We start from the raw sequence: 26328 nt of genomic DNA, 5'->3' as shown, positions 1-26328 counted from the left end.
TAATTATCAGAGATTGAGACAGGAATTATGGGGACAAAATTACCTGTTGAGACAATAATAATTCATGAGAATGCACTTGATCAGTTTCCTAGAATTTTACGTTTTGCAGCTGAAATGTTATCAGAGAGAATGGTGAGTGAGAGAGAGAGAGAGCGTGCATAGCGCCTTAATGACTTTGCAAAGTGTAACTTTTATAAAATTAACCCCTTGCCTGTCTTCGTCGTCCTTGTTTCTTACAAGCAGAGGCTTCGTGCAGACAAAGTAATCCAGAATTAGGCAGTCTTGTGGAACTTTTATGAAACAGTCGGCGGGCAGAACAATTCTTTGAAAGTCCGACTGAATATTCGTGAGCATGCATTGTTATGTAAATAAATTGGGTCAATACTGTCGGCAGGTAGGTTTGTGTTTGGCGTGCTTTTAATGGCGCGTGTCTTCTATCGTCTCATGTCCCTTTCAGAATTCGACGTGGACAACCTTCTTAACCTGGAAAATGTCGAACATTTGACTTTGCCAAGGTTGTGTGTGAAGGTCTTTGAAAACCAATGGCTTAGAGGCGGAGGTTCGAAAATGCTAAGCCAAAAATTATTTGGACAATGGGAGTTCGGAAGTTTCACACTTCCGCCGGTTTAGGACGGCCCTTAGGAAAACCGTTACCATTTCTCATCCCACACCTCCCAGTAAGCTCGACCACATTGACCAATCACACCATTAAAGACGCTCTCCTCTCAATCTGACCCCAAACACTTCTTCCTTCCAGGCAAACTTGATAATAAAAAAAACATATCCATATCAACATGCGATGCTCTTTAAGAATGTTTTATTCATCGTCATCACATCCAATGCCACGCAGGCGTAAAGGAGGCGTTCATGCAGGTTTTGAGTACTCGGGAATGAATACATTAAAAAAATGGCATTAAGTCACTCAAAACAGTTAACTGTACCTAAATAACGATCCTCCTGTCTCTCGTGCTTGTTCACAATGCCCAAGAGCATCAGAAAGTTGTAAAATTCACACCATTGCATATAAAATAACTACATAAAAATATTTTTATACTTGCTATAAAGCATCCTATTTTAAAAATTATAAGCACTAATGTATAATTGCAAGCTGCGGAATATCACGGACGTTTGAAATTGCACATCTACATTCGTCACAAACAGCAGATGTGTATCTATAAAAAAAAGCAACAGCTCTGTAAATATTAAATGTGATCGACACCTATCCAGCTATGTACAAAATGTAAGAAAGATGGCCTTCCTGTGCCTTCATCACCATGGCCGCTAAATGTCAGGTAGCGGGGGCCTGTAGGTGATCTGACAACTACAGCGACCACTTTGCGCTAGCAGATGGTTGGGTGCGATTCTTCACCGGCGAGTAGAGTATAAAGTTGCCATAGAGACATTCTTGTGATCAAAGTATATATATAAAAAGATTTTTTAAAAAAAGCCAAACAAACGCGCTTTTGTGCAGAAAGTAGAAAAATGTCTCACTTTCACTCGCATTACATGATAATCAGATGAAATAACTTATAATAAAAACCTTTCTCTAGTGGACTCCTCAGTCCTATTGCCTCAATTTCAAAAATAATATTTAATGTTTGGAGACGTTTAAAAAGTGTAAAACACCACAAATGTTATTCTGAGTTACTGTAACACACACAGGCAGGAAATCCATAACTTTTGGCTTGCTCAACAAGAAAAGGATACAACTAATTACTGTAAAGGATCAATTGCCAAGAATAAAAGAGCCATATTGCACGCCATGCTGCTAACAAGCTGAAAACTAATTAACACTAATTTTTTTCCATTAAAAAAAAAAAATCCGTGAAGTAATGATTGACTTAATGTCAAGAACATTTACAAAAGACTAAAACTAAAGACCATTCTGCCCTCTCATATCCATTGGCATTGCCCTGCAATTATTATCAGCAAAATGACAAATATCAAACTACTTTCATTCAATATAGATTTCTAATATTTCTCAAAATGGATCCTCTCTGCTTGGAGTTCTTATTAAAAATCTTTAACAATTATTATTTCAATGAGCATGCATATTAAAAGAATATGTGGACAAGCTGGATCATAGCCTTTAACGATAAAGGTTCTGCTTAACATAATAGATTTCTTAAGTACATATTCAAGATGTCATACACACATATATATCACACCACTAATCCTACAAATTTCGATTGGCAAACAGATGTCAATCTACCAAAATGTTTCACCAATATAATGATGAGAACCAGCAGACGCTAATAGCTGTCCAAAACTGGCGCTTCCTGCTCCTTTTCTAAAACTATTTCACTGGTACAAGTAAAAGGCAGGTGGAGGACTGCACAACATTTCAACAATTGTGAAAAAATCATGTACCACTCTTTAGACCACATCTTGTCCTTAACCAAAATTATCAAACTCTGAAAAATCAATATTTTCAACATCAGTGCAGAAAGAATTTATGAAGTTTCTTGCAGCCACCATAGTTGAAAAATGGACTTTTGCTGTAACTTAGACTTAGATCATGAAAACAGCAGTTAAAAGATTTTGAAACACCAACTTTCTGCCTTGCTAACGTTTGAATTAAAAGGTCTTCTTTAGATATACTGTTATAAAAACAGAAAATGACAGATATGGCTACAGACAAGCCAGTAACAATTATAATTAACTTTGCAAAAAAAAAAAAGAAAAAAAAAAAAAAAAAAGAAAAAAAATGAAGCTTACTTTTTGTGGTACTTGGACTACACATGTATAGCAATGTAAGAAGTCAATTACACATGGAATAAGAATGAATTCTATCTCCTCAAAATGCAAGGCATGTCCTGCTCCATAAAAACCATCACAGAATCAATGTACACACAAGCACACAAACCCACACACTCTGTTCTCTTACTTTCAAAACCACATTAAAAAAATGTAACAATTTGTACTACACACCAACAAAATATTTACCAAAGAAAACACAAAAGTGATCTCTCAAATGTGATGAGTCTTGAGGATAAATATTTAGGTCATACATCTACAAAGAAATGAGCATTTTTGCAGGCTGCCAGAGGAGAGAATTTTAAAAACACTCTGAATGGCAAAAGTAAGCAGTATAGTTCATTAAGTACACACAGAAAAAACAATAATATACCATAAAACTATGAAAGAACTTAGCTGCAGAAGCCTTTGTGATCGTAGATGTGCTAGTGAACAAGTTTAATCTCATTTATAATGTTAACCATGTCATCTAAATGCTGTTAATAAGCATTGCTGGAAGGCAAAATGGAAGTGAAAGTAGAGAAATAAAAGACAAAGGTAGACAGACATATAAAGAACATGAATAAAATTGCAAAAACCACAAGTTAAAATGCTACTTTAAAAATAATGGAACAGTATTTCTAAATGCAGAAAACAGAAAAGGAGGTTCCACCAAATATCTACACACACATACATTGCTTTCCATGAAACTGCATATTATGGCACCACTTGACAAAAATTGGGTCTGGACAGATCTAGGAGTTAAATTCATGTCTGTGTAACAAATATAATCTGTAAGTGATCACAAAAAAGAAACCAATGGTAAAAATGGTTGAAATATAAAGATAAATATCAACACAGACTTCTACAATTCTCAAAAATCTCTTTAAGTTTAAAAAAAAAAAAATTACAGATGCCTCAAAAAAGAAGGGAAAAAACCCCACCCCCACCACCAACAACGTTGTGGAGAGAAGATATACAATCAAAGGTGCTTTGCCCAAAGATGCTGGTGCAAATAAAATCTCATCCAGGCACTTATGTTTTGTCACTGGTCAAATCCCATACATCATTTTCTGCTAATATGAACTCTACAAAATAACAGAACTTCGATGACAAATTCTGTAACACATAGAGTGCAAGGTACCTGAATCCAACATGCAAAAAACAGTAATTATGTTAGAATATCATAAAGCGGAAATGTTTATGGCTGTGATGACAATTGAGCAGCAATATATATTATATATCAAATTACAATATATGATATGAATGTGTATTCACACTGCCAAAAATGTGAACTGTTAATACCATTTGCAAGTTGTTACAGTTCACTAAATTTCATGTGCATTGTTTATCAAAAATATTACTCTTATAATAACATATATTACAGCGATATGGTGTTCAAACACAAGCCTCATAAAACAGCCATTTGCAAAAATCTCTCATCATGGATAAAATAAATTAAAATCTTCAATTTTTCAGAATAGAGTCTTTGCACATATTATTTTGCAAATGTGCAATAGTCATTAAATAATCATTTAGTAAATAACCTAAACACCATGCGCTGGTCCAGCTAGGCTAACCAACACTACTCACCTCAGCATTTTCTTTTTGCCTATTATTTAAGGCTAGAATTATTAGTCTTTGCTAAAATCAACAAAAAAGTACAACATTGCCTGAAACACTTTCGATTACCATAAGAACATGAAGGCACCTATCTTTCCCACCCTCCCAAGACAAAATTTCAGAAAGCATACAACTACTTTAGTTGTTAATCATGGAAGAAGCCAGAGGTAGATAATGGCTGTGTTCCAGTCTTGGACATTGTTTAGAAAGGAGTCTAAGAATGAATTAGACTATGTTCCATTTTTTCTTCTGCTTGTGACAGCAATGAGTCACCTAAAGGTATGACACTCTCAAAGTCTGTATCTATTACACAAAAGAATACCATTATTTTCTTAACAAAAGTGTACAATATTATAACTTGCCTGAAATATTTTCTGTTCTCATCACAGTGATAAAATACAGACTCTAAGCATAACACTAGCTTAGATTATTCCATCTTTTACATGGCACAAGAAATTATTATTATATGAAATATTTGAAATGTAGAAAACAAAGGGATGAAAATGAAATGAACAGAGAAGATAAAAGACATCAAAGAGAATTGCTCAAAGTCTGATGAGATATCAGGTGATACCTGAAAAGTGTGGACAAATGGACAAAGGTCAGTGTTTATGGTAGAAAACCTATTGTACATCTATGCAATACAGTTATCAATATGAGGTCTAAGTCTTCAAGAGCAAGTCTTTTTTTTGAAACTGTTTAGCTGAAGCTTCTAAGACAGAAAATATTTGTCTTGACATTATGCATTTGATAACCCCTGATGTGCAACTTGTCAGCACTTGTTCATGAACCATTCATTGACTTGCTGGTCGCTCATCACAGCAAGATGCATGCTTTTGCACACAAGTTTGGAGACACCATTCCAAACATAAAAGGACAGCAAGCATCTAATAAAAGTATCTAATGGCTTTCACACAAATGCACACCCAAGCACACACAGAAAATGAAACAAAATATATATCTTCATTGATGACATGAAAATGGGTATTCAAAGTATATAATATACAGCATGCATCTGACTATTCCTGAAGTGTGTCAATGAAAAATAGATGTTGATAAGAATACTCCATAATGTAAATACAAAGGAGAGGTCAGTCGGTGTCTTGTTGACATTCAACTCCACTGTACAGGTTGTAAAGTATTTGTTGCACAATAGAGTGCCACTACTTGATCGAGAGCAAATGCTTGAAGATGCCATTTTTTTTCTTTCAAAATTATACCAATAAGTAAAAGATCTTACACGGCTCACTGCAAATCCTAGTCATTAGCATTTCATTGTAAGATTTGCTTACCATTAAATCTGTAAGCAGCATTTGATACTAAAGACACCTGCTCATAAAATGCTTAATATGCTGCTCTAGCTACTTACAAGTAAATTGAAGTTTCTGCTGTTACAACACTGGTCAGGAGTTCGATGAAAAATCCCTGGATCCAGCATGTTAAAAGCATACGACAAAACATGTTTGATTTGTTTTTGTGTTTCAATGATGATAAAGACAAATGTATCCTGGCTTATACATAGCTCTTTTCATCACCTCGGTCATCTGCTTTCTGCCGGTGTCTTATCTTCCTGTCCATGTCTTCACTGTTATGCGGTGAATATCTGGCAGAGTTATAACCTGAACCATCACCACTACCATTCTGGCTGTTGACAATAACATCTTCACCTCTAGCACGGTTCAGTTCAGTGCGAAGGACGATTTCACTAGTGATGTAAGCCTCCCTTCGAATCTGCTCCTTAAGAGGTGTGGGAACATCAGGGATAAGCCCAGGCAATCAGGCTTGTAACCACCACAACCACATTCTGCACAGGAATTAAAGCAACTGTTAATTAAACAATTAAAGCAGCTGGAACATTTCTCATAAGCTAGGTGATGATCAGCATGTCAATATGAGGACAATATTCCAGCTGGGATATCTAAAGTAAACCGAGGCATAGGGCATAAGCAGGGCCCTTGACCTCACGATTGATAACTACCATATTAATCAAAAGCGCGGGGCCTCTGACGACAGTCAAAAGTTTGGTGCCCTAGGCACAGCCCTGATCAGGATAATATTATAATGTAAATAATCAATAATAATTGATTTACAATATGCCTGTTACTTAGTGTGGAAGCTACAGATCTCTTGCAATGGAAAAACAATGCAAAAAAGAAAAAGAGAAAAAAAAAGCATGTAGAAAAGTCGTTAAATAGAAGAACACCAAGCAGTAAACAAAACAGTACAGTTTAGCAAACTGTATATAGTGATATAATTATAAGAGCTAGTGGAAATGATGAAGATCTTACCTCAAATACAACTACAAAGGCCAAGCGAGCAGGCCAGAACATGCCAGAAGACATCTGAATACTCATACTTATTTTCATGCCATGGCGGATTGCGGAAATCTCTGTATCTGTAATTGAAGACAATAAAATTAGATCAGAGCTTCTGGTTGAGAGAGAGAGAGAGAAGGGAAGTGAGAGACAGAAAGAGTGCAGGGAATACAGATATACAAAGAAAACAATATGGGATTATTGGGATTCTGCATCATTAGCTTGTCAGGAGAAAATTCTAAACATTGCACATGGCAAAATGCTTAAGATTGCAATGGAATGGCAAACAAATCAAATGTGGGAAAGACAGGGCAATGCAGCTCTTACCTGCACACCTGGATGTCTCCACGTAAAGCAGGTGCAGGCTGGTGATTGCGTTCAAAATCTGACGTGTTAAAAATGGCCAAGGAGAAGTTGACATAGCCAGAAAGAGACTGGTCTGGACTGTAGCGCATCTCATAGACCAGGCGAGGGATGAAGTCTGACGTTAAAGCAATGATAAATGCCTGCAGGAAATGGAAAAATACAAATAAAGCAACAGTCAACTTGCAAAGATGTATGCTATGTATGTATGCTTGTGTATACAAGTTTGCAGATGTACATGTAGATGACTAATTTATTTTTGATTACTAATTTAGCTCTCACCTCCCTCGCTCACATTTCACATGGACAATATACATGTCAATAAAAATTTACCGTGTCAAAAAAAAATTAATGAAGTAAACTTGACCACTCACATTACTGATGATAGCAATCCGTGAGATTCCATACAAGACACTGTACCAGATTCCTGTTAAAAAAAACAAACCAACAATTCAATTTTTTTAAATATAAATGATTTTGCATCTTTTACATTGTCTGAATTGAACAGAAGATCTAACTGCTTTTAAAAATAATTATGCTATTATAAAGAACTGCCAACTAGATGATTTCTATCTATAATTTTAAGCTTTAGAAAGGTGTGCACAAGTTTCTCTCTTCAGCAGCAGTCAGTCTTACAAATCAAATACAATCCTCACCAATGGTGGCTGCTCGCTCTGCAATGGGCCGTCTCAGCTGTGTGATAAACTTGCTGGCATCCACACGGATTTCAATGATGTTGTTGAGAAGCGCAAACAATGGGGCCAGTGGAAATGCAGCACAAAAGATTGTCAAGAAACCAAACTGCAGCACTGTCAGACAAATAACATATTCATGCCACCTAACTTCACCGATCAAGGCAAACCAATTCATTGAAATAAATACAAGGGGAGGATGCCCAGTATATTTGTTGACAAAGAAATGCATGATAGCATACTACAATAAAAGCAATATGCTGGCAACTCAAACAATGACAGCATACCTATAAGGTTGATGGAATTCTCTTTAATGACAGACACTGGCCTATTAATGTACCATTTTCGATAGTACATTTTTTTCATCATACTAGATGACATGATTGTGAGGAGTTCACCCTACTAGATTCCACAATTCCAGCTGTCTGCTCCTGACTGGCCAGAATTGACCAATGAACAGGGAGCACACAAAGTAATTAATCCCTTACATTCTGTCCTGTCTAGCCAGTCACTCCCAATGAAACAAGAAGCCCACTTCCTGCTATAAGAGGTTGCCAAAATGTCTTGGGCGATGTTCCAGTACCAGACCCAAATTCCATCCCATTGACTGTCCTCGGATATGAATGTGCAGATGACCAAGGAGGACTGGAGGTGTGAGGTCTCTCAACAGCTTGGTGGTCTACTCTGGGTGACCAAAAACTTGTAAGGGTTATCCCTAGTTGAGCACACTGGCCAGATTGGAAAAGGAACTGACAGGCGATCACCACATGTGCAGGAAGACAATGCTTACTGGCAAAGTGGGAGCAGAGATCTGGAATTGTGGTAGGATGTCATTTCATCTGGTATAGTACAAAGAAGGAAATCAACTCTTTATTCATATGTTTCCAAACAACATTTGATATTTGTGGGTCACACAAGATTGTGCAAGACCAAAGACATAGAATGTATGCTTAAAACTTTAGAACCTGCAGCCAGAAGAAAGCCCATAATCTTCTGATTAGAAGACCATGAGAAAATAAATATTTATACCTGAAGATTAATATTCTTCTAAAGAACATCTGAAACTGTAAAACCTATTCATTATTCAATTCTCATTTCCTCCTCTTCGTCCAAGTAGTTCTTTGTCTTCCTCCATGTCACCCATTTGCTGTTGCGTGTGATTCTTTTTTGTATTTTTGTTGTTAATTGCATATTTGTTTCATGCATAAACCATTGAGAAATGCACTCTACAAATTGTATTTATTATTTGACTAGGTGACCTGGTTAGAGTACTGGCATTTGAACATGATGGTACTTGTTTGATATCTGTGTGATCCAGCATAATCCCATACCTTCCCTCCCCATGTGAAGTGGGTTCCTGACTCCCTAGAGAGTTTGCAAAAGTAAGGGCAGAAAGTGAGAGATGGGCACCAGCAGTAATACACACCTATGACCCCACATCCCACAACAACCTTTATTTTATTATTATACAACAATGGATGAGGGTTGTTATGATTTAGCTAATGACAAGTGACCTATATCCATCCTATTAGACTTACTTTTTTACTGTACGGGAAACTATATAAGCTATTTGATGACAATTTGAGGGACAGACACTGACCCATTTCCAAGTACTCGTAAAAGAGGGAAGTGTTGGCTGCAGGCTCCAGTTTGTAATCCTTTTCCCATGGTGTATGAGCAAGCTTCTGCTCTCTTGTCTCTTTGGAACATTTTCGCTTGAGTAGTTTGATCAGCTTTCTACACACATGCATTCACACCCAGATATGTACCCATTCATTCAGAACAGATATATGCATACAATGAAAATAATTAAACGTTATATATAAATATATAAAATTATGTAACCAGTATATTATAAGCAACATAACAAGCACAAACTCTACAACAGGCTTACTGGAATAAGAAATAGTGTTATTAGAGTGTTTATGTGAGTGTGTATGTGTTGTTGGATGCAAACAAATAAAAAATGATGATAAGTTCAATATACAGTGTGAGATCTAAAAACAATTAAATCAAACCCCCCCAAAAAAAAAAAAATTCACAAATCCTTTTAAAAGCAAGGATATACACTAGAAATATATAAATCAATTTTAACAGCCCTGGTTAAGATTGTGTGTGTGTGCATGTGTGAATATTTTTGGTGAGAAAGAGTCCTATCTTCCCTATCAGTTATAGTTCATATTCATGGCCTAATATTATGAAGTTCAGAGAGCAGAGAAATATGCTTGGATTACACATTGCACAAGCATCCTGATTCTTATTGCCATTAATTACAAACAGCAGTGAATTTTATTTGAAAAAGAAAAGCCAGTGACTCACGGGAGGCCAATTTCAATAAGATTGTTCTGAATGAGCTGCTTGCCCACCATGATGATGGCCAACTGGATACACAGCTCTATCAGACATCCCCCAGCCTCGCACTTCACATACAAATGTAAGTCTTAGAGTGTTTCATACACTTCTCATGCACTTCCCATAATAATGTGACCATATGATTTATCTACATCATATAATCTGTAAAATAACAAAGGTTCATCATAAAGATGTCATCCTCTTGATGGCCACAATCTAGCACCATCTAACTGTTGTTCCTTGCTAAAAATATCTTCTATCAGAAGGCTTTGTAGTCTGATGGTTAGTATGCATGACTTTGGAACAATAGGTCACTAATTTGAAACCAGTTGGGACTTTACCTGCCCAGAAACCTGACTGATCAGGGGAGGTAAGAGGTTGGTCTTTACCTTTCACAAGTCATACTGGACCCTTATGATCACAACACCTTCACATATTTACTTAAAGTCTGTCTTTCACTCTCTCCACTAACTAGTACTTCAATCCCTTCAGCTATGTTCTATGGGGTGACATCATATCAAAAGCAGCTGACAGGTTTCTCAGACATCTACATAAATGCCCACATAAATTTTTCAAGGAATTCATCTCACTCCCAGTGATTAAGGGTCCATACTCACCTCCTCTTGACGAGCTCCAAAAATGGTGTTGTACCTGCCTGGTCGACCGACAAACCTAAAATATGTAAATCAATCAAATTCGATAATTGCATCTAGCTCACTGCTATCATTTGCAAAGATGGAAATGGACAACACTTATTGCAAAGTACTTACACAATTTAGCACAACTGTTCCCTTCCCTCAAAGGCAGCCACCACTTTTCATCACATCTCCAAACAGTTCCTATGGCTCTTCTACATCAAGCTAGTTTTAGTCCTTCCCATGCAATTCTTAAAACAATCTTTGTCTTCAGCCACACGACCTAATTCTCTAATTCCCATCTGACATACTATTTTTCTCCTATGATGTTCTGCCGACTTGTCATTTCTTTCCCACATGGCACATGCTTGTACAATAAAGTCTTGCATTAGTCTTCCTCCTTTCAAGCCTGTCCATTAAAATCTGGTGCATGCTCTGCCTGGCAATCAAATTTAAGCTGTCTTCTAATGTACACCGACCTTCCTTTGAAAAAGGCGATGTAGACAATGGAGGAAAAGTAGTTGACAAACTGAAGGGCAAACAGTTTGATGGTGATACTATTGTCATATTCACTCTGAGTACGAAGACATTCCCAGTCTGTGAGCCAGAATGCGAAGGTAGCCATAGACCTGAAAAGATTATTTTGAAGCAGTCAAAACAAGCACTATTTTTTTTTTCATAAGGCATTCATTTCTTGAACCTGTCCTTTCAACAATTACTAAACAATGCCCATTAGGATGTAACACTTACAAAGTTGAGAACGATAATGATGACCAAGTTAATGAGTGCAGCTGTTACTGTGGTTACAAGACTGGCATTCTGGTACACAAGGTCCACTGTCAGAGCTTTGATGTTGCTAGAGTTGGCAGTCACAATAACATCAGGAATTAGCTGCAGTGCGGCCAGCATTGACACGCGGTATGCTATGACTCCAACCACAGAAACAATGGCTACAGCTGCCTGTAACAAACAGAAATCAATACCTTACACTTGCATCTTTAGATTTCTAGTAGTTTGTCAACAATCATGCCATATATAGGAAGAGGAACTTTTAAGGGAGGATTTTTTAGTCGTTTTAATTTTAAATTAAACTTAATTTAATTTTAAACATTTTTACATTTTAGACCGACCAGGAGAAAAAGAAAAAAGATATGTTCAGAGCCTGTTATGATGTCTATTCACTTGTTATGAATTCTTGGGCCTGTGCTTAATTTAGTGGAACCTTTTAAGTCCATAGTTTAGTTCTTAAGATATCTGCAGTTTATATACATCATAATTATAAGATTATAAGATCATACATTATAAGATCATTATTTGCATTTCTTGTCAACTGAAAACTATGTGAATTGGTACAGTGCTGTCTCCTGATCTCAACATCTTTATTATTTCTCCTCTACCGACAAAAGAAAATCATTTGATGTTGCAATTTTTAGGTTGCCTCAAATTTTTTTATCTTACCTTGCCTGATCTTAAAAATTTTTGCTGTCCAACAAGAGCAACAAAAAAGACAGTCTACTAAGCATAAAAATATATTTTCTTCAAACCAAAGTTTTGCCAAGACAAATATTGAAAGGCCAAGTGCAAGACTCACCAGAAACAGCATGACCGCATAGGAACATAGAAAGACCGGCACTCTTCGACGCCAGAATGGTAGGTGGGGCTCTTTCAGCTGAAATAAAGTGAAGAATTCTATTAGCCCGTATATATTAATTTTGTCACTTCTTGTCCAGCTTTCTTTCGATTCTAATGTTAACAAGGTGCTTGCACTATTATTAATCTGGGATCTTGATGCCAGCAATATATGCTCATTTTCAATGCTCAAAATAAAAAAAGCTAGTGAATTCATGAGTAGCATCCTTATTGTAGATCACTGCCTGATGGTTACAGTATATTTTTATAGAACCATGCACAACTTCTCCATAACTTCTTTTCCTGGAAATGTTATTATCTACTTGCCTAACAATTCATCTGAACCCTGCAAGCTTGACTGTGAAGATGTTTACTACAGACCATAATACAACTGGCCTTCCTTTCAAACATCACGTAGATGAAGTATGTTTGGTTACTCCCCTCTTATCTATTCCCACTTGGTCAGTCCAAATAGCTGCGAGGCTTCGCAGGCTTAGTGTTTAACCAAAAGCATCAAAAGACAGTCTTAAGTCTGTTGATTTATTTCTAAACACTTAAATACAATAGGCCTGGAAAAAATGTGTACAACATGTGACCAATGTAGAATGACATCAATATAATGACAGCAGTCACTCTTTTACGCTCAATTACATTCAGTTGTATTATATATGTCTTGAAGTTTTGAATAAATAATAATAACAACATGTTTATTTATATAGCGCTTTCCCCCACCATTAAAGGTGTGCTCAAAGCGCTTCACTAAAAAGAAAACCACACAAACATAATAATAATGGATGCTGGTCTCAAAAACAATCTGAAAAATAGCCGAATTCTAGCAATACGATCATCAGGTTAGTTTTACAATCACGAATAGCCATATTCTGTTCAAGAATCTCTATCTCCTTACAATGTGTGAATAATTATTATAAAAAAAGTACATTATGAAGAATATGAAAATAATTGTAAGGTTACAAGTAGCTAACAAAATTATCATGACAGCTCTGACAGGGTGTAGGTACATACCCCAGTTACTGGATTTACTTTCATGGTGTTCCAGTCCTCCAGTTTAGAAAGGTACTCTGGCCGTGGAGGTTCCTACATGTCATACATTATCCAATCCTTAAAAACTAAACATTGAGGAAAGTTTTCCCATGTTATATTTCAATTTATTTTTAAATGGTGAACTACATGTTATAAAGGAAACAAAACATAGAGACAAGACAAAATTTTTAAAAATTATTATCCATCTAGAAAAAAACAAAGAAACTAAGCTCACTCAGTGTTGGATTTACCCTGTGCTATAAAATATGTACACACCTGCATACACTTGAAATATTTAATCAACAAACTATCTTTCATTAAACACTCTTGCATAAGTGTGCATGAACACACACAATCTTGCTCACTCTTCAGACACATTCACACATGCACAAATCTATGTACCTCTTCTGATACAAAGTTGGTCAGGTCCCATTTATACTGAATAGTAGCTTCATTTCTCTTCCAGAACTCTAAGAACAAAGTTCCTGTAAAAAATAATAACAATATCAAGATGCTATATAGAAAAGGCCAACAGATGACCTTCCCCTATGAAGAACATGACGTTGACCATCATTATGATCACATCAATTAAAGGATTACAACTTACATCAAAAGCACTATTATTATTTTTATATTTTATTATATTATTGATATTTTGTTATATATATTTTAGTGACATTTTATATTATATGTAATAATTTATATTTATAAACATATATTGACAATCTATGATAAGTGCTGACCCCACAGAGACATGAAGATGGCAAAAAAGACGGTGGCTCCATTGTCAAAGATCCGACTAGCAGCGGCATGTGAGCAGGCTTCATGAAGGAACCAGTATGGACACTGAGTGTCACACAAAGGACACATCGTGATGTTGACATTTGTATCACACAGTTCCTTACTGAAACAATTCAGTTCAACCCAGTTTAAAACTTTACCAAAGCAGACAAGGAGTAACAAGGACTAAACTAACAGTTTAACACTTGCCAAATATGCATCAAAATGTGACAACAAGAGTCTTGAATAGGGTGGATACATCCTGCTGCATTATCTAGAATAAAAAACATTATTTTTATTCAGTGACAAGTGTGTAGTTTGCTTTATTCTATCCATTTAAAAATCATTTTACTCTTCACTATAAAGACATAGTGGAAAAAATAGGAAGAGTACTTCCCTAGGCAAGTGTGTGATGGAAGTCAAGTGGAACCAAAGACATACTTCTTTGCATACTTCTTATGTGGAGCCATAGACTATAATTTTTTAGCCCACTATTTATGAACACTGATATTTTATTCAGTATGTAGGCAACTCATTTAATCACCGCTTACCATGAAAATTCTTCACCTTATGCTAATAGTGATCACACTGAAGACAGCACCATAATTTTCCACCATCAATCACGATGAGACCATGTGCTTGCTTGCATTTTTAATAATTATTCTACCTGCTTCAAAATATTTTGTGAATGAAGAGATTTTGAATGTAGAGTTTGAAAGACTCACCTGGCAACATTTGTGTAGCGGATTGCCAACCCGTAGAAAAAGACAACCAGACCAACAAAAGAGGCCGGCACAAGCATGGCTGTGTAGAAGCCGAGCCAGGCAAAGTACAGCCCAATTTTTTCTCCATAGTAGTGTCTACAATAATAAACAAGCACGTTATTAACATGTTTTGATCGACGTAATCATAAATAGTGTATTTTTTTTACATTAAGCAAAATGACTATTAGTATAAATATACCTGACATAATCCAGTGGCTGGAACTTGAAACAGTTCTTCCACCATGCCCAGTGGTCAAACAACAGTTTGCGCTCATTGTCTGCAGATCCTGGCTTCCAATGGCCCTACAACAATTCAACTAAATGTTTTAAAATCATGCGATAAAATCATTCTCTTTGCCAAGATATTCCCCACCCACATAATAAATGAATTCATTTGTTTGAAGTATTTCTTTTAAATCTGAAAATAAACTTACACTAATGAACGAACATGAACAAAAGAAAAAAAAAAAACCAAATGAAAATTCCTAAATCAGAAAATAGAAATGTAGTGAGAATTTACTGTGTGATATGTATGTGTGCTTACAGAAACCAAATCATGTGTAAAAAACAAACAACAGCAAAAATTCAGACGCCTTTGATTGTAAAGTTGACTTGAAGCAAGGCTATTAATATAGCCTGAATGGTTATTTTTTCACAAGCAGGAATCCTATTATGTTGTCCGAGTTGATTTCTCTCACACTTTTCTTCAACTAAGTAGTTGACAAGTATGGCATCAGTGTAATGAAACAGTGAAACACTGGTACACTTGCACTTATGTACTCTTGATGTCACTTCACTAAGTTTTACAGTTCATTTTCACTTCACTTTAATCACCTATTTGTCTTTCTGTGAAAATAGTTTGTTGTCAGTGATGTGTAAATCTTTGTCAACATTTGCTTTGTGTTTTCATTTGGAGATGCTGATAACATTTTATAATGGTTAACACAAACATTAAAACAAAGACACTTCAAAACAAAATGCATAAAATTCCTGCAAAATTTTAAATTAAGACTGAACATGAGTCTGGATCTGATTAGTACTCAAGCAGTCCTACTGCACCCACCCCAATCTCCCCCCACACAGACTGACACACTCTGCTTTACTTATAAAACTTCAGACTTTGAAAAGAAGCAGTAAGAGTTTATAGTGATGATGGAATCCAGATGTTTCCTAACAAAGGGAGGGAGGAGAAGAAAGAAGGAAAAGAGGAGGGGAGGTAATAGTGACAGAAACATTTAAGAAAACTGACCTCATGCAATGGAAAGGCAGCAGTATAATATCCGTCAGAAATCATTTTCTTCACTCCTACAGAAAAAAAGGACACATTAAGAATTTACTCTAGAAGCTTTAAATCTCATGCAAACTGCTCTCATCACTCAAATGCACATGAACCTCACGATTATGAACTAAGCACATTGATTATAATACCTCAAAATTTGTTCAAACTTTCAAGCAAATAAACACTCAGGATGAAAGTCTTCAGGGCACTAACATGAGTGTATTTGAAACAGAAGATAACATTTAAAGCTGTCTTACTGTCATATAGCAGAGGAGCATAGCAAACTCACCAAAGGAATATGCTTTCTGTTTATCCTCTGAAAAACTTTTACGTCTTAAGATAAAGTCAACAATCCAGCTGCGGCATGCATTTGTAAACAAACTCTCTTTGTCCTCTGGAATTTCAAACCTGGGTACAAAGTACAGACAAAAAACATGTGTTAGCAAGTCAGTTTGCTTTCAAAAAGAGTATGATAAACAAAAATGCATGCTTTAAATACATAGTAAAGGGACTGAATTTTCGCTATATCTTGAAGAGTATATTTTCACTTCAAAAAGTGATATCTTACATATTTTTAACATTTGCACTCCTGTATGCGTATGCACAAAAGTACATTGTGTCATAGGGGACTGTTCATAAGACTGCTTCATGCATCAATAAGCATTTACCCATTTAGTGACACCTAAAAAGAACCACACAAGTATTTTAAAAAATCCTTCAGAGCAATGATCAATTCCCTTTGTGATGTGACATGTTAAATTAAATTCCCTACCTATGTAAACCTGGACAACAGTAAAAAGACACCAGAGCAGAAAAGCAATGCTTACAAATATTCTTTGTCTGATGAATATGGACAGGTGTATGTCCGCTTGATAGGCGGCACTTTTTCACGATCCACCTCAAAGGGCCTCATAAGCCTCTTAAAGAAGCGGCCTGCTGCCCCCCAGAGTCTAGTGGACACAGCTTGTACAGGACTCTGGAAACAAAGGCAATGCAGAAACTGTACCATTCAAGTCTAGTTTACATTCACAAATTTTGGTATATTTGCAGTATGTCTTTTCTCCCTTTTGCTACTAGCATCACAAGTGTACCTTTACCAAAAAACTATAAAGGTACCAAGACAACAAAGATGCCACACACAGCCCACTAAAGATAAAATTCTTAGTATTCTTGAAGACTTTTTTAAAACTAACATATAACTTATAACAATAGAAAACATGCCATTTTTTTAAACCAAAACTTATTTCACATGCAGTACCTTTCTCAGAAGACATATTTCAGAATTCAGTACATCAACACAATCAATTTCTTAAAATACTATAAATTCATCCTTTACATCATTATTCTTTTGCATCATTATCTGTGACTGCAATGAACAATATGTTATTTCCTCAAGCATTTTAAGATACATTAATGACTAACATTCTTTGCATTAAAAACTCTTTTTTAATGTTTTGGGAGAAACATCATGAAATGCTTGCTCACATAATAAAGATCAACATCTCTGTAGTCTCTTTCTTCCTCTAGACACATTGTCAATAATTTGGTATGCAGTTAGCTCATATACTATACAATGGGATTGGGTTGCACAAGTGTCTGTATGTCATTTGCATATTGAAATGAGCTTAGAAAATTTGGGCAATCATGTATGGAAGAGATATAAATGGGTATGAGGTCTGCCCCCAGTGTTCATCCTTACAGAATTACTAATTCTGCTGTAAAGTGGTTTCGAACAATAAAAGTATAAAGAAATACTCAGATGAAAAGTTTACATAAGGTTGAGACTGAAGTGGCAGGCCACTCCCCCCAACCGCCCAAAAAAGCATGCCACTGAATCATGTTATGCTAATCTAAACATGAAGGGAAAAAAAAAAATTAAAACACATGCTACTGTAAGATGTTGGTGCAGAAGTCTAAACTTGAGAAACAATCATCAAATAATTAATGTCACTTAAAAGGAACTTCTGATGAAATCATATGCTACAAAACATGCAAAACACACGGCAGGTTTGGTCACTAACAGATGCAGCTAACATAGATCACATTTGTAGTTTTTCTCTACAGCCAAGATTTTAGGTAAAATGCTGAATATGAAATGTAAATGGTAGCTATATAAATGTGCTGCATTATCTTGTCTTTTCCATCTTTTTCTGTACTGTGAGCACTTTGGCAGTAAAATAGGTTTGAAAATGAATACGAATTAATGTTTTTTAAAAATCATTTTTAATATCCCACACACTTTTGCTGTGAGATGTTACAAGCAAAGTTATAGATGCTGCTTTCCAGGACACCAACAAAAAACATGCAATTTTTTGTATCAATTATATTTTAGTGGTCTCTTATTTTCCACCTCACTGCCTCTTAATCATTAACACTTTTATTTTTTTAAAAAGTTGAAAAGATAGAAGTAATGAATACTGTAAAGAATGCAGTGAATCACACAAATTTTAATCATCCCCACAATATACATAAGCAAATCAAAGCATATTCTATATGTCTTGTTTAGTAATTCTTTGCAGTTAAGGTTAAAAAGACCATACCATCAACTAACAGGCCACACAGATGTCAAAGCGCCAAGAGACTGTTGTTGGAGGTTAAGAAACCCTGTGTTAAAGACTTTAGATAAAGCAATTAGTAATTGTGAATGCTGGCCAAGGACACCACTAAACTGCATGTATTATATATTTGACAACAAGACTATGAACTATGCACTCCACAAGATGCTAATGATCTTGCAAAAAGTTACTACAACACTAACAAACCACCGTCATGGCTCAAGTTAAGAGAAGAACAAAAGAAGAAGACTTCAATAAAAGACAAAAGAATGCCTCTATGGTTCAGAATGAGTATGCTGTAATGGCCTACTTCACTGTCTAAAATATGTGTAATCCTGGATATCCTCTGGGTTAGTGTGCTCAACTGGAGAGAAGAAGGCAGGTGATTTGTGGCCTCTTCATGCCCAGCCAACAGATGTCCAGTAGAAATGGGTACCTGATTTATCTTGGAAGATGAAGATATCAGAAGGAGAGGAGTGAGCTCTCCCTATATGTCATGCTCTAAACACAGTGAACCCCTTATTTTCACCATGCTTCTCCTACATACCATGCCCTAAACACAGTGGACTACTTGTGTTCATTATATTGAATATTAAACTATACCTCTAACTGAATTGTTTTCTCATTTTTCTGCAGATGCAATATCTGCAAAACTCTGCATTATTATATAACTGCAGAGGAGTGCGTATGCTACAATCGGACCAAACTGAACCAGGCAGTCAATGAATATTCGGAGCTAACCTGTAAATCCTCGAACTTCTTTCCATGTTGGCTGGCTAGTTTCTGGAAAAGCCGTGTCAACCCATCAAAAGCCAAACCAGCGTGCAGCCATTGAAACCAAATGTCCACATTAATGAAAAATATGAAATGAACATGAATACCATGAAATAAATACAATTTATATACAATTAATAACACTTATGTTAAATGCCACCAAATTAAACATAACATGGCTGAAGTCCTATAGCAACTGAACTTATCACAGATGCGCAATTTAAATGCACACAGTTATATCTGTCACAATTAACCCTAAGTACATAAAATATGTATACGTTCACTGTGGTTAATTATGCAACAACTGCTTTGACTAATTGACTGAACTCAAACAAAATCTAAAAACCATGATGATTCACCACATGACCTACTAGATTTTTTAAAATTAAATTAATTGAATTAATAGCAATAGAAGGAATATTACAAGCCCGAATAAAAAGATAGTTCTTTTAAATATTTCTGATGGAATGACAATGAAATGACACAATTAAAAACAGCACCAAAACCATGGGACACATCCAGCCACCAACAATTAAGGACTACTGTAAAGCACAAACAGGAAATTTACACTGTAACATTCCAAACTAAAAGGTTGAAATCCATGAACATTATGTTCGGCCACAAATAGGGAATGTGCTTAAACTAAGGAAACTAAGGAAATTGCAGTTGCTTTTAAGGGATAAATTTGTCCACCTTGCTACCTCAAAGACCTATAGGAGTATTTTCATGCAGAAAGTATTTGCAAAATCAGACCTGCTTCATGGGTAGACGCAGCTTCAGAATGTCAGCATACCTTCTCAAGACCTCATATGGTGCATGGATTTTAGCATAATGTATCTCATCACCTTTCTGTAACACACACCGACCTACTACAGTATTATTTTTCTAGAGTTGGCGATTTATGTTAATTTACACTTACACAAAATCTATACTTTTTTGCCTTACTGATATAAGTATTTACTATTTCACTCTTATTCTCTCACAACCTTTAAATGAAATGTATAACTTCTCTATAGAAATTTATAATAAATTTTAAAGACCTGCCTTTTCCAAAAATTGTACCTTAGACAGGAGGGAAACTCTCGTGAAAATATTACATTCAACTTCTCACTCCTGCAGCTGTCAAATTAAGAAAAAAAAGGTTTATTTGAGGGGATTTTGCAGAAGTAAGCCCACTTACCTTATCATACTCCAGCTCTAGCCCCTCCTGTTTCAGGTTGTTCTCAAACAACTCTCTTGCTCTCTGTGCTTCAATGCTCTTTTTGTTGGGTTTTATTGACCATGCTAAAATGAAGTCTATTTTCCTTGCTTTATCATCAAAGTACATGTTCCGAGTCTGAAAAAATTCATTTGTTTAAAATGAAGTATTAATCTCTTTATTATAAGCAACAGCACGTATCAGTATTTATAAGATATATAATGAACTGTCTTGTGCCTCATCAAGAATCAAATTTTGTGCTACTTCCCAGCATAAATTGTTGAAAATAAGAAAAAGTTAAAAGAAAAAAACTACAAGGAGAAATGCTCACTCCTTTTCATAAATGTAATGGGTAATGGAAAAATATAATAAACAAATATTTTCTGATGCTAAATTTTAAAAAAAGGAATTAAATGATTATGGACATAATATTGATATGGCTTTTCTATAGAATTTTATTTCAATGTGATATTTGAAATGACTTCAATGGATGTATACATTTCAGTAAATGAACACCCAACTTAAAATATTTTAGATGTCAGTTTTGACCATTAAAAAATTTTCTGATACATATACTTTTTAAGTTGTAAAAGTGTTTCAGAAATATCTCAATAATCAATATTAATCAGGGCTTCTGCTAAGGCTAAATTCTTTGGGGTCCCAGGGACCCCTTCTTCAGATTTTTAAGGGGTCCCTGTTCTTGCCCATATTTGAAGGGGACCCCATTGACGAAAACTGGGGTCCTCCAAACTTTTAATGCGTACTGTACGCAATATTTTTGCGTAAGCAGAAGCCCTGTTAATAGTAAAATGTAAATGATTAAGTATGTTTGATAATGAAAAGAAAATAATGAGTTTTCTTTCTTGTTTTATTAGAACTGTTAGCATTGAGAAATGCAAACTAAAGAAATTTTTAGAAATTTTAGAAAATCATAAATTAAGTGATACAGAACAAAATTCTACATAAAAAACAAACACTCTGGAGAAAATTTTGGAAACAGAGACAGTCTTACTGTAAATACTTAATAATATTCCATCTTAATAACGGGAACTGGAACTGGAAGCCAGATGTCTTAAATTTAATCAAATGAATCAAACTCTACTACCAACTACGCACATATTATTACACTCTTAGCATCAGTCCATATAGAATCTTTCACAAGCATTGTCACAGATTTTACTGCACATGCATATTATCACACTCTTAACTGACACATCAACACACACACACACTTAATGTTATATATTGCAAGTCTTATTTTATAGGTATATTATCTCATTTGCACTGACATACCAAGCCACACTGACACTCAAACATGCATCGTCAGTCATCGAACTGCCGATAGCAAAACAGCTTCTTTATTTGATGCTGAGAAATTCAAAGTGGGCAAGGTCAAAACGAACAGATTATATAGAGACATTCTGATATCCCATGTGGATAATGTATGTGTGCTCACAGAGTGCAAAAGGTAAGTGCAAGCATTTGTTAAATAAAAGTTCTGATGAAGTGGAATGTATTCCCAATCTCACTGGTCCAAACTGAAAAAAAAAAAACCACTTGCAAACAGATCAAGTCGACAGTACTGTATATAATGTCATGCCCTGTATCTTGGAATTGCCTTACCCCTCATTTCATGGTAATCTATATATCCAGGCCATTAAAATGGTCAGGTGTATTTTCCAACATGCAGCTTACAGTTTGACAAGCAGGGAAGTTCTAGTTGACTGAAGACCATTGACTATTAATTTAAATACAAGACAAATTGGAATTAAAGATAAAGAGGCTTGGCATAAGGTATTTGAACAGGTCAAAGAACAGATGTTTGTATTACTGTTGGTACATGCAACAGTTCACAATCTTCTTCTTATGCAGACTTGTGTTATGACATTGACTTTGTTTTTTTTCTACCAGACTTACCTGACTATCCAAGTCCTTTACCAAAAGTGAAAACAGAATATGCTTCACAAACAGATAATGTTTGATATGCTATGTTTCTCTTTAAATACAAGCATACAGCATATCACAGAAAGTAACAGTTCTACTAAATATGTTGCTGTTGATTGCTCAACTTTTAACAAGTCTTCATTGGTAATTTATTTTCCATTTCATCTTTGATTATGCCAGCAAGGAATGTATGCTTACAAATTCTTTTCATTTTAGTATTTTCATTTTAAAGTTGGTTGTTTTTGTTATTGTTATAGTATGTCAAGCATCAATAAAAGTCATTTAACACATCTATCATATAAACACTTCTGTTATTTATATATAATACTTTTTCAAGAGGCCCTCTGCTGATGTTCTCTTTGGTATTCAGATAGAAGACAAGAGACCTGCTAATCTATGTAATTAGTGCTGTAAACCTGCATGCAGGCTGGAAAACAAAGTTTAATAACATAAACTCTCATCACTCAATGCTATGTTTTCAAGTTAATGATAGTTTAAGAGGCTTTGTTTCACAAGGTCACACATTTAAAGGCGTGTTTCATTACAAATTAAAAATTTTTAGCCAGCCAAATTCAGAAAAAGGGGTTACTGATTATTAAAACAGATTCTTTTCTTCGCAAAATCCAGATCTGCATTAGCAGGTAACTGTACATGAGATGTTATTATTGGTTATTAATACACAAGGAAAAGATAATCTAAGTTAAATAATTTAAGCATTAACACACATACAGTGATACATTTGGCAGAATTGAAGAAAAAGAGCCCTTATTTTAATACAGTATATCAATAAATATCTGCCTGTATATAGTGACTCTTGATCCTAATTTGAACTAGCTGCAGTCAGTCAGTAAGATACTCTGTTTAGCAGTTAATGTAAACAAAATCTTTGCACACATACTTACAAATAATTCAGTGTCCTCAAGAAAAGAAAAGGTTAATACAAATCAACAACTACTATTCATCATCATAATGTGATTTCATTTTGCTGACAGAATAATGCTTTGAACATATGCTGCATTTCAAATATATGCAATATTTTAGGATAAAGATAAGTGTTGGTCTCATAATAACCTCAGTTAAGAGACAAATGCACTGTTTGTCAATATAATAACTTGTTTTGCGATCTTTGTAACTTAAAGGAGCTAAATTAGCTTGGTTTTACAGAAGAGAAAGTGAGGGGGGAAAAGATAAAAAAGAGATAAATATCACTAAGGTATTGCAGCATGGACAATTGTCTTTCACGCATATACTCTTTGCTAATCACCTCTATTTACTAAACAAGACATAAATTTTATAAATGAAAATTTTAATAAAAGCCCTTCTCTTGTTTATCTGTTGCTAATATCCTATGAATATTATAGATCATCAAGACTGCCCCTACTTAAACTATATGAAAAGGACAGGCATGACGAATATATTTTAGATGGCTAAATATATATATATATCGCAGAGGTCAATAAATAAATATAAACAAACTTTAAACAATTCTTACCTTGGGCTTAGTCCTGGATGGATCTGTTGCCTGCCCATCTGCGTCTTCATCTGATTCATGGTTGACACTATGTCTCTCCTCCACACCATCAGCTGCAAACCAAGGAAAAAAGTAACAACAAAATTTTTATTCAATAAAGTTGATAACATCTCATGAAATTTAACTCTATAAGATATGAAATGTCTCAGAAGAAAGACACAGAAGCTCAAGTTTCTCATATACTGTCAGAAGCACTACTGTACACCACAGTCATATCATATATATCATATACTCTAAAGACATTGCTAAGCTTTATATTCTTTTAAGTGACATTGAAAAATCTTTTTCAAACAATTCTATTTTGATACTTGGCACAGTCTATAAGAAATTCTTTCATTATACACACCAAGTTAATTTAATGGACTTTGGTATTTCTACGTGCTTGAATACATAAAAAACTAATGGTGAAAAAAACTCAAGATAAGGCTTTTTGACAGAAAAGATAAAAAAATATAAATATTAGCACTTATAAATGTATTATTCACACTGAAATACATATAATGAACATTATTTCAACTCAATTGCAAAAAGAAGAAATACAGTGACTATTAATTGCTTTTAACACCAATGCCTTCAACCACAATAACACATTCAAGAAAAGTGTATTTAATATTTAGACTGCAAGAAAAAAATCCTGCAATAAAACACTTTCTTTCAATCTAAACAGAAGCATAACAAAGAGACACTCAATAAAATCATACAATAAGGTAATGTGCCAAAGAAAGAATAATCCAGCAATGAGCATCTGCTGACAAAACTCCCCTCCCTCCCCCCAAAAAAAAAAAATCCCAACAATTATTATTCAACAGTGACCTGGACTTAATTTTTCTGAAGCTGCTACTTTTTCTACATATTTCATAATCCTATGCTTGTATCTCTTGCATAACTCACCTAAGACTAATAAAAACAATGCAATATCCATCTATAATCACTCTTGAATAGGAAAACAGGCCTTAACCAAACAAAAATATGCCTCTTATGCTCATGAAAACTGAAAATATAAGTGTGCTATGTGCATTTGATATAAAAGCTAGTGAAAGCCCTCTGCAGCTCTAACATGTAATTAAATTTTATTTATCAAGAGACTACTGTTCATAACAAATTAAGTGAGATTTTGTACAGTAAAAACACTACACAAAGAACATTTTTACAATGAACACAAAGATTTTTCAGGAACATTTATTAAGGCACTGTAATAGTGGGACAAAACATTATAGGACAGTATTTTGATTTTCCTCCCTTCATGTAAATAATAAATTATTGTATCAAAATTTTAAAAAAAGATTTTTTTCATGTTTTTAATAATTCTTTACTCATTGAAAATTGGTGCAACAGAGATAAACAAACTGTAATATACTGCATTCTCCCTCTTGCCTCCCATAAACATTTAATACACTATCATTGTGTGTATTGTTCATTATTTAATTTGTATTGAATCAGCCTGCCAGTAAAAGAAACATACTTCTAGCTGCAAACCAAATTTCTTATTCATGTGTTGTCAGCCAAAGACAAATCTCTGTTGCACTAGTATCGTATTGTAATAATTACAATCTGAAACAAAAGCTAAACTCTAGGAGACAGAGGTGGGTAAGACCTTCAGCATGGATTCCACAGGAAAGCAAACTTCCTACCTTCCAGACCAGCATGACTGGAGAAAGTATAAAGCGTTTTGTCATGTAGCTGAGAAAAAGCATGGGAAGAGGAAGTAGGTTTTTGACCCGAAGGAGGCCAGTCCAGATCATGAATGCCTGGCATTCTCAATCAAGTATGAGTCTAGGGCGTGAAACTGCAATGATTCAGTCAAGAAAACAAACAAGTTCTGTCTTTCAACTAAAGTATAATAATAATAAATGCAAAATGTGTAAAGCGCATACTCACACTCCTAAGGAGTATGCTCTTAGTGCCTTCCACTTCATACACTCTTCTGAACCCAGGTTTTTAAAAGGACATAAGTTTCTTTAGTAAGATATGTCTCATTGGGGTCATATTTAGTTTTAAGTTTTAGTATACCAAGGAAATTTTTGTAAACTTGCTTTCATAAGGGACCTGGAGACTCAAAATCCTTGTGGACTTCTTGTATGCTCAATCCTTGTATGCACAACCATGTGGCTGCAATC

At 35.0% G+C, this 26328-nt stretch overlaps 1 protein-coding gene across 1 annotated transcript; it reads right to left on the bottom strand.

Annotated features, from left to right (window-relative positions):
* Positions 1-800: 800 nt before the first annotated feature.
* On the bottom strand, positions 801-26043 carry LOC112567241 (anoctamin-1-like). Its single transcript, XM_025243864.1, is given in 28 exon segments — positions 801-6126; positions 6128-6163; positions 6648-6677; positions 6679-6754; positions 7002-7180; positions 7412-7464; positions 7694-7846; positions 9330-9466; positions 10049-10149; positions 10699-10753; positions 11196-11333; positions 11456-11676; positions 12308-12385; positions 13369-13440; positions 13789-13871; positions 14130-14290; positions 14892-15026; positions 15130-15233; positions 16180-16235; positions 16499-16617; positions 17037-17185; positions 19506-19547; positions 20292-20387; positions 20719-20874; positions 22654-22668; positions 23583-23597; positions 24173-24264; positions 25843-26043. Coding segments are annotated over 28 exon segments (2931 nt in total). The 5' UTR covers positions 25967-26043; the 3' UTR covers positions 801-5871.
* Between the last annotated feature and the right edge of the window lie 285 nt (positions 26044-26328).

The sequence above is a fragment of the Pomacea canaliculata genome, linkage group LG6, assembly GCF_003073045.1.
Source record: "Pomacea canaliculata isolate SZHN2017 linkage group LG6, ASM307304v1, whole genome shotgun sequence".
NCBI classification, from domain to species: domain Eukaryota; kingdom Metazoa; phylum Mollusca; class Gastropoda; order Architaenioglossa; family Ampullariidae; genus Pomacea; species Pomacea canaliculata.
The sequence above is the reverse complement of the archived record's forward strand: the minus strand, read 5'-3'. Positions and strand labels throughout refer to the sequence as shown.